At 34.6% G+C, this 10451-nt stretch overlaps 1 protein-coding gene across 1 annotated transcript; it reads right to left on the reverse strand.

Annotated features, from left to right (window-relative positions):
* Nucleotides 1–278: 278 nt before the first annotated feature.
* LOC108192657 (probable serine/threonine-protein kinase PIX13) lies at nucleotides 279–9398 on the reverse strand. The gene is given in 11 exon segments (XM_064090985.1): nucleotides 279–314; nucleotides 2025–2474; nucleotides 2563–3169; nucleotides 4379–4587; nucleotides 4669–4786; nucleotides 5785–6215; nucleotides 6714–6968; nucleotides 7718–7860; nucleotides 7960–8095; nucleotides 8227–8570; nucleotides 8892–9398. Coding segments are annotated over 5 exon segments (906 nt in total). The 5' UTR covers nucleotides 9016–9398; the 3' UTR covers nucleotides 279–314; nucleotides 2025–2474; nucleotides 2563–3169; nucleotides 4379–4587; nucleotides 4669–4786; nucleotides 5785–6215; nucleotides 6714–6809.
* Between the last annotated feature and the right edge of the window lie 1053 nt (nucleotides 9399–10451).

Consider the following 10451-nt stretch of genomic DNA (forward strand, 5'->3'; position numbering starts at 1 on the left):
AGAAACTTACCGAATAATTATTTCTTTATGACCTCCACAAGAGTCACGATTCTTTCTATCGCATCATTTGTCCTATCTTTTCCTATAAAGTTATTTTTTTACCAAATCCTTTATTCGTATGTATCGACTGGCTTCGATCCTTATATTGTATGTACTCTGATTGGACCATGACATACCAAAAACAAACCACAAGAGCCCCAATAAGATGTACACAAGCTTTGCCCAATTTGTTTCGCTTAGTGCAGCTGAAAGAGGGAACATATATTTTTGCACTGCAATTCCAAGCAGACCTCAATGCAAATTTCTAACTATTACTGCATCAAACATATGAAAAACCAGTCTGAATTAGAAAGAAATCTTGGAATAAAAATGGAAAAAAATGATAAAAAGAAGAAGCATAATTTATCTAACAAAGCTTATGGTATTAGCAATTAAGTACAACTATAAACATATAATGATTGACCAAAAGGTAAAAGGATTAAATATTCTACTATCGAAATAAAATTGTCCAAGTTAAGGGAAGTACTATTGGCTTCTTAACTTGCTTTTTAAAGATAGAGCTCAGTTAAGTAGTTAACTACAGAAGGCCCAATTAATAATGCAGGACCCTGGTAAAACATCAGGAGAAGTGAGAGAATATGTCGAGGTTACAATCCAAGAAGATAGATATAAGAGAAAATATGGCTAAATACATTATGTTCCTTGCCAAGCAAGCACCAAAGTATGTGGATTTGAATTAGATCAAGTGAGTCAGTATAGACAAATTGAATAAAGAGTTTTTTGACTTTTGGTCAATTAGGATCTGGTTCTTCCTCACCTCAGGTTCCTGATATATAAGTTAAGTCCTTGAAATGTCAAACTTCTTTGCCGTTTTAATGTAATCCTGAAAATGGAATATAGATTATGTTCAACGGGGAAGTTGCATTTGGAAAATATGCAACACAATTACAAAATTATATGAGCAACTGAATCTCATTATATTAATCTATAATCTATCCATTTTCTCTATGCATTGATAAAAAGTCAGACACAAGCTTGTCAACATCAAAACACCTTTCCAACTGTTCATCTTTTCATCCCAGGCTTACAAGATCTTTCACTGTATTATTAGATCAAATTATTCATCTTTATTTAACTATATTCATGCATATTCTTTTGACTTTCATTTCATACACATCAATATAATAATGTATCCTGTGGTGGAAAGATGATAGTGAAGCCAGTTCTAAAAAGAATTTTTCTCTGATTTCTATATGCTAGCTGAAGGAAAAACATTTAATTTTACTAATCATTAGCTAAAAATAATGATTAGAAAAAAAAAAACTTCTATTAATTCAGCTGCCGCACCAAAAGAATCAAGGAATACTAAATTTGCCATTAAACTTTCTATAGCCTCTGGAAAAGCTATTCCAAGCCATTTATATCAGCTCAAGAAAGGGAGCTGTAGACGGAGGAAGAGGCTGATGGCTACAAGATTTGCAAGCACATAAGCAAAGCGGAGATATAGGCCAATTTAGTTTATTTCTATTCTATGAATATTAATAAGAATTTATCATCATTCTGTGATGTTTATGCCGTTTATTTATAAATATGTATATCAAAATTGAAATTGCCTACTCTAAGGAAACAGTTCGAAGTCAAATGTTAATAGATACTTGTGATTCCTCTATATCAGCTGCCCAGAATTTTTACTTCTTCTAGTTGGCCCCAACTTAAAAGTATTTGTTGTCAAAAAGACACTTTTATCTACAAAAACTTGATTCATGCTCAATAGTATACACTTTACTTTACAATTCCGATGGCAGGTGAAAACAAACCATAAACAAAATTAAAGAAAATAACTAGAACTAATTGCTCAAACAACATCATAAAATTTTTCCAAAGTGAAATTAACAATATGCATCAAAATTATACACTGGTTCACTCAATCACAGATGACACATATCAAACAGAACAGGTGAACAAAGTTAGTATGGCATATTATAATCAGGCATTCAGAAGAATAGTAAGGGCCATAAAATTACCTTTGCCACAACTGCAGTTCTTACAATCCAATTCCTTTTACTAACACAACAATGCTAGAGACCTCTGAAGAATGTTTAAACTATAATCGCCGCCGAAGTAGAAGGAGACAAGGATTAAAAACACCACCAAAAGATTGCACCGCTGATTCCATCAAAGGCTGAGTAAAGGAGTATATGCCTACTCACAATCTAAATAAACCGGGAGGGTTAGCATTTGACAGGGAATAGAGACTAAAAAAAATGAATGAAATTTTGGCAAAGTTTAAAACAATGTACTTCCGTGGATGAGGACGTTCCAACCAATGTACAAGTCCATCATTAATCTGTCTACAACTTCAGCACAAAGAGAAAAAGCATGACAAAGTAGAAATTCAGTAACCAAGCGTTGTTCCCAATGAATTCCAATATACAATGACAAAACCAATCGCAGAAGTGATGTTAACTTTTGTCCTATGACAAAAGAACCCGATCTAAAAATTTGATGTTTGTTCATCTCTATTAACATGTAGGCAACGAATCAAAATCTGAGAAACCATACCTGTGTCCTGACAAGTAGCATTTTGCAATTGCTTCACCGCCCTGAGCTCCTCTGCCACCTCTTAGGTCAGGCACAGCTTTGGTCTGCTACGTTTTTTAGGGGAGCCATCCAGTGTGAAGAAGGTGTACCAAACGAAGAGAAAAAAACCAAGCGAGGAGAGGCAACCCAGCACTAAACATAAATCGCAGACAAGGAGAGAACAACTGAGCTAAATCGAAACTGTTAGAGATCAGAAGAAAACAAACAGGCAATGGCAATGCAGGAATTGTGTAAAAAACAAGGGTATATTTGCATATATATTGAAAACCAGCTCCGGAAAAAAAAGTCAGAAAAATGGCTAAAACTTTCCGTGTGAATAAGAATTTTTAAAATTAGAAGCTAAACAAAATTTTAGTGCATGTTCATAATACAAACAATTAAATGAAACTAAGTATGGATATTCTACAAACCACAAAATAATATAATTCACAAACCCGCAACCCTATATCCATTTATCACTGGCGCGTGATTTTTATTTGAAATAATTCTAGACTTATCATCCAAAAGCAAGCTCATGTGGTTCACAAAAGAACATAGACCTCTAGCTCTTCCATTATCTTTCCATTATCTGTGAAAGATAACATACATGAACTATATTAGCAACATTGTATCACAAAGAAAGATTCAATAAAAATTTACATTTTACACATATCTCTGCCTCTTATTATTGCCTTGTGTTCTAGAAAGCGGAAGGAAAAAAATACTTATCTGTAATAATGTTTGCACAATAATCAGGCTATCAATATCGCATATGATCATAGCAAATCTCATGTAAAGAAAATCTTGATATCAAATAAATTATAACAAATGTGGAACAAAATGTGACAAACATAATTTAAAATAATTACTACAATCTTACAAAAAAGACACAGAATAACATGTTGGATCACACACAATGAAGTAATCTAAAATGTGTATACATGATATCATTTTGTTTATGAAATATATCTAAAAGTACCTCGGCTCTGACAAGATCGTTAGCACTTAGCATACATTTTTACAAGTCATTTATTATTTTCCACATCTTTGCACTCACTTGCAATGGGAGTTACATATTCAAACCTTATAATAATTTATCAATACAAGAATTTTAATAGAGAAAAGAATAATTGGATGTTTATTATCTCTGCCCACCACCGGGCTGAAAATTGACTATATAGTTTTAAAAGAAGATTGTATATGAAGTGTATTTAAAATCAAAAAAATATATTAACAAACCAATTATGACAATCATGTCAGGAACTTCATGATTTAATATATCATTTGTGTCCTACTCACTTAAGCCTAAAGGCGCTGAGTGCAAAGTCAATAAGGAGCTCAACTATAAGGACATGTGTGCTTTAATTAACCCACCAGTTTCATGAGCTTGATAAAGAATTAATGAATCAATCAAGTTTGGAAAAGCACTATTAGATCTAAGGTACAACCTGCCGATTTAGTCTTTTTATATTATTCATGCCAAAAGTGCAAAATATTTGGCATTCATTTTATGGATGTCTACTGTGACTTGGTAATTTTCTTTTACTAAATTCTAGCTTTAAATCTACATTTTATAAGATTAACTCTATTTTAACTCTATAAATACAACCAAAGTTTTCGTCTAAACTTATTCATGATCACGTAGAAAGAGATGAGACAAAAACATACGCGGACCAAAAAAGAAAAAAACATTAAGAAACATCACGGGCACTAATAAAAATGATTGTAATTCATGAAGTAATAAATTTACATTGAAAAAAGATTGCAGCTAATATAGTTGTGTATAAATATTTGTTACCTTATGCAAACTTTGTTACTTATCCTCTTGCAGGGCCAAGACTTCTTGCTGAGATAAAATGTCATTGCTAATGCTTTTAGATTGCACACCAGTAGAATCATAAGGCTTGGATGGACTTCAGTCGTAACACTAAAAAAGTCTATTTCGCGGACAGCACAAAGATCATGAACTGTGGTCACAGACTCAAGGACTTTTTTCAACCTCTCACTCTGCCAAACAAAAAAAGAAGGGACAATAATTATCTTTCTGGCTCACCGAGCACATACAAGGTCATTCATAAGAAATTTTACCTTTCCTTTTTGCAGTTGTTGAAGTTGAGCAAGAGATTCTTTTAATTTCTTCGGTGATAAATCAGACTATCGACTGCAGGGTTACCCTCGTGGTCTGCTGTAGGCTTTCATCAAACTTCTGCGATCAAACAAAGTTAGATGTGACTTACATCAGCCTCAACAAATATCACTTCAATAATACCAATAAGTAACAAAATAAAAGGAGATTAATTAAAGTAGATATTTAATTAACTTACAGCATAACTCATAGCGGATCACTTGTCGATGTTTTTGGTTTAATTAGTCAGCGAAATGGTATACAAATGAATTTCCTTTATAAAAAAACCTGAATCAAGCGATGATATCAAAACTACTTAACCTTCCAGCAGGCAGCAACACAATTATTATTTTTGTTGATTTAATGTGCCTGAATATATATATAAACATAGAGTTTAATAGGGGTAATATTATGGAGATCACACCTATTTACATCAATAATAAAAAATTGGATCATATATTGGTCTGTTTATGGGGCCTAAAAACAATTTAAATAATACATAGAAAGAATTAATAAACAATACATCGACAATGCATGCTAATATTAATATATTTCTATTCAATGCATGCATAAAAAACATTATATTTCTCAATTAAACTACCAATTTATGCCACTCATTGTCACATTAGGACGAGAGGTTCAAGAATGACTATTACAATGAACATCCGTGGGTCTAAATTTGGATCCAAAAATTTCATAGTTGTGAGTCCAAAACATCTCAGAGTATACCCAAACCTAATCCATGTTAGACGTCCAACTTTTTGAACAATGGGTGTTGGGTTTTTAACCTAATATATGTATATTAGGTACTCCAAAACATAATACAAAGTAGAGAACGCATCAAGTAACTATATTATTAGCTGAAGACAGAAAATTTGATTGCTAAGCATCATTGGTTCGAACTATAGCAGAAAAACAGTGGGCATATATCATGCACATAACTGATGGAACAATAAATAAAAAAGGAAAGCGATAGAAACAAAGAAAGGGCATGTACCTTCAGATCTTTATACGTTAAAAGTTCTGAAATTGCAAGGCAAACAAAAAGAAGAATGAAAAAAGAGAGAAAGAGCAAGTACCTCTTGTTGATATATTATTAACACTATATCCTTCAGCATAATGAACAGCATCTCTAGGGGTAACATCAGAAACAGCATTGCAGAGTTCGTTAGCAAACAGGCCAGAACCATCAAGCTCTGGCGATGATGATCGCCAGGCTGGATCACCATAAAATAAACCACCACCAGGGGAATTCCCAAAATCCCCCTCTTTACTATCAGCCGCCGCCGCATACATAGAAGATGTTGGAGCAATATTGCAGCTTGTGTTATCGTAAAAACCTCAGGCCCAACTCAAGACTGCTGTCAGCACTATCAAATTTAAACTGCCTCAAACACTCATTGCAGAAGCATCTCCATTTGCAATTCGAACAATTGACCATACTGCTTTTAATCCTTTTAAATTTGTGACAAGTTAAACTCCCCTGCTCTGGATACCGATTTGAGTTGTCCTACATCAAAATAATTGTCAAATTCGGCAGACACTACAGCCGCAGAAATATGGCACAAATGCACATTAAGAATGAATGAGCGTGCAGAATGATATGAATACGGTGAGATTAAATTCAAGAGAGAGGAAAGGAGGGAGCTCAATGCATTAATCTAACTGAATGAATGTTTATATATTTGTCACACTACAGTTGTACTCCAACTAATACCAACCAAAAGTAAGATATTAAGAATATGCACAAAGCATATACAGTTATATACATAGCTAATATAGCCAAGATGATAAACCACAACAGCATCTAGACGCAGAGAAAATAATGAATAATGACAACTTTCATCTAGATGATAAATTTTCATGTACATAAGTAAATCTGAGACATAATGGACAACTCCTAAGTAGCACAACTCTAAGGAAAATGCCCCAGTCAAAAATAATATCAAATAACATGCAGGCAACGAACCAAAATCTGGGAAACGAACCAAAATCTTAGAAACCATACCTGGGTCCTGACGAGCAGCATTCCGCAATCACTTCACCGCCTTGCGCTCCTCTGCAACCTCTTTGGTCAGGCGCGGGTTGGGTCTGCCACGTTTTTTCACATGCATTTTCTTGCTCTTTTTTCCCCTAGTTCTCTTTTCCCGAAAAGGATATCAACAAATTCCAACACAAAATTCCCCAGACCAGTAACATGTGAATCTCCACCCGAGGGACCCGATTTCGCCAAGCCAAAGTCTGATATCTTTGGATTATAGTCCTTCATAATATAAACTGAAATTCTTTCAGAATTGCTCAGAAGCTCATAAAAACCATATTTGTAAAGCGAAGCTTGAAACCACACAAGACGCGCACAATGAGAACATCTAACAAATTGATTTCTTAAAGTACAAAATTATTGTCATTAGATATTATCACAATAGTGAAAATAAAAAGTTGTCACACTTTTATAGTGCCTGCTACCATCTGTTCTTAGAAACAAGCTTAATCATATACTAAAGGTGTCTTTTATATTTCCATTAGAGATTATGTCTGATGACACGGGGTCTGTTCAAGATTTAGTTCTGCACCTCTTGTGAAATAACAAATGATTTAGATACTGTAGATATGCGCTTGTCTAGTTCAACCGAGGATTGGTTATTGTTTTTAGGAGATGCACTAAACGTATGCAAGGGGAACGACTTAGTTTCTTGATCATGCTCCAGGATTAAAATTGTTAAAACAAAACTTAAGGGGGACTAAATCTCCAGATATCAAGTGCATTTTTGTCAGAGCACAACAAATAAGGTGAGAAGATTTTATGAATCTCCAGATAAAGATAGCAGCTCGTACTGTTATGAATTGATGAATTAACATGGGTATAAGCAAAGATTTAGAGAATAAATTATAGCAACTGTAATCCTTATTTAGTAGCTATTTTCTTTTTCCCTCCCTCTTTCTCTAATATCGGTTTCTCATGATCCAATTTGTTATGTCAAATGCTGAGAAATGGATTGTTTAGAATCTCACCATATCAAGCAGTATGTTGGAGGCCTTAAAGTCTCAGTAAATGATTTTCTTTTCTGAACTATGCAAGAATTCAAGTCCCCGTGCAGCTCCAATGGCTATTTTTAGCCGTTTGTCCCATGACAGTAGTTCAGTAGCAGAACTCCCTGAACAACAGAATCCATCATTAGAACACTTTATCACCAAAGAAGACTCAAAGAAATTTTTATTTCTTGCTTGTTATTAATTTCACTTCAAGTTCTTACTCCTAAAAAGATGGTTTTCCAAGCTTCCCTTCTGCATAAACTCATATACGAGTACGAGCTCTTGATCCTCCCCACAGTATCCCAATAACTTGACCAAGTTGGGATGACAAAGAGTTCCTAAAAACTTTACTTCTGGCTGCATTTCAGTGAAGAAGAAACCAAACACTTATAAGCAAAATATGTCATCATCTAAGGCTAGGAAGACATTAATTCAGAAATTTCTCATGTCAAGCATAGAGGGAACTCTAATTAGTCATCAAATGTTACCTGCCATTCTTGAAATCCCTGCACGCTTTCATGGTTCAATTTCTTGACAGCAACCATTATCCCTGAGCCAGCCTTACAGGGCTCAAGCGTGTTCTCATCCACCCAACCCTTGTAAACTGTCCCGAAACCTCCCACACCTAACACAGTATCTTTTTTAAAACTTTTAGTGGCATTCTTCAAATCCGAAAAGCTATAAACCTTGAGGTTTAGAGTAGCCAAAATCTCTCCCATAGAAGAAGTCCCAGTCCCACAACTTGCTGCCATGGAAAACTGGCTCTGACTTTGCTGGCCTGCACTGCTGCTGGTGACAGAGGAGCCTCCACCATTTGTGTTACTCAATGTCCCTAAAAGTAATACCAATTAATTTGCATTAGTTCAAGTCAATTGGAAAAAACTAATTTAGCAAAAAAAATTCCAAATTAACCAGACAGATGACTTTTATCGAAACCACATAAATCAGAGACCTCGGAGACCATACATGTTCTGAAAGCGCGAATATTGTTTCGGAAAACATGTTGTGCACACATTATAGCATAGAACCTCTTTACTAAACACATGTATACACTATCCAAGACAAAAATGAAGCTAAGGCAAACAAAAAACATGTAATAATACAGGCAGTTAAGGCAAACAGATATTCTAAGCTGAAATACACAGAGACTAACCAGAAGTTGTAGTGTATGTGGAAGGTCTAGTGGTATCTGGATTGGTACTTTGATTCGAATATATGTTGGAAACAGACTTTTCAGCAGCACCATGAGATTTTGAGCTCATCAAACAATTACCCATCTCAACAATCTCTCTCTGTCTCTCTCAAAAAATCTCTCTGACAGAATACTTTGCTGAATTTAGCATAGAAGGCAGAGAGAGAGAGATATGAAGGAGTTGAATTTGCTGTATGAATGAAAGACTGTAAAGGGAAAAAAGAAGAAATTTGTTTGCAACTTCCTGGAGCAATAAAGTAAGATTTAATTGATCAAAGAACATTCTCTCATTTAAATAAACTAGTAAAAGTTATCACTAATTTTGCAAAGATTATCATAAGTATGAGATATGTCTGGCTAAACTTGACATCTTGTAAGCCAGGTATGTGTTGCACAATTAGGAATGCAAGAAAAAACAGTTCATCTCAAGAAAGTGTTTTGAATATGCAGAAGCTTATCAATCCTACAATTGGAAGAAATGATATATATATATACATCTAAGCTTGAATTCACAAAATTTAACTAACATTAAATTACCATGTCATTGTAATAGGAGAAGATTATATATATTTTTTCTGACTAAAACGAGGGATCGTTTTATTGATATAAAATCAGAAATACATCTCAAGATATACTAAAACTCATCATACTAACCGAAAGGCATACTTCACCGGTCACAAGACCGATGCTTGACTAACATTAGTACACTATGGCAGGCGCAGCAATTTTTTAAGGCTTAGACTATATGAAAAAGGTACGTATCTGATACACTCTTTATCACCAAATCTGATATATTTGCGACTTTTTGTAGTTGGATTGTAACATATGGCATGACGAGGAAAACACAGTATCACAATCTCTCCATTTTCCAGACATTTCACAGGCTCTATTATCTTGTCTGGAACAATTGCAAGATTATGCAGAACAAACTTCTTAGTCCATGATTTTTCATCACCATACTCACTCATCACCCACAACTCAATGATATAGGACTTCATACAAATGCAAAGACAACCATTTAGTAGTCCAAGGTTCGAACTCATAAAAGACTTGATACGAGGGGGAGTCTGAATTTGCTTGAATGCCTCTTCTTCTGCGTTGAAGGAATATAATATATGTTTCCTAGGGTCGATCCAATGGTATAATCCATTTACATAAGTAGGAAGCTGGCGTTGTGCTGGGTAAAAAAAAGGGATTTTTCCCATGCTCCTCCACGAATTTGTCCCGATTGTTTGTATATCAACTTCGACTTCTTCCTTATCAAATCCCGAAGGATGAAAATACAACAACTTGAACTGTTTAGTTTTTGGAACATAGAGTAAAGCACAAGCCCACCAGCGATGCCTACTCGCAGTATCATCCACAAGAATGTGCTGACCTGTTACGGGGTTAAATATGTGACCCGATATGACTGATATAAAATCCTTACCACATCTATATGCAGCTATACAACCTGTAACACTACAAGTGCTAAAAACTGTGAGCAAATACGAGCAAGGATCAGGTAAATCATATAAGAAT

The sequence above is a fragment of the Daucus carota genome, chromosome 3, assembly GCF_001625215.2.
Source record: "Daucus carota subsp. sativus chromosome 3, DH1 v3.0, whole genome shotgun sequence".
Classification (NCBI taxonomy): domain Eukaryota; kingdom Viridiplantae; phylum Streptophyta; class Magnoliopsida; order Apiales; family Apiaceae; genus Daucus; species Daucus carota.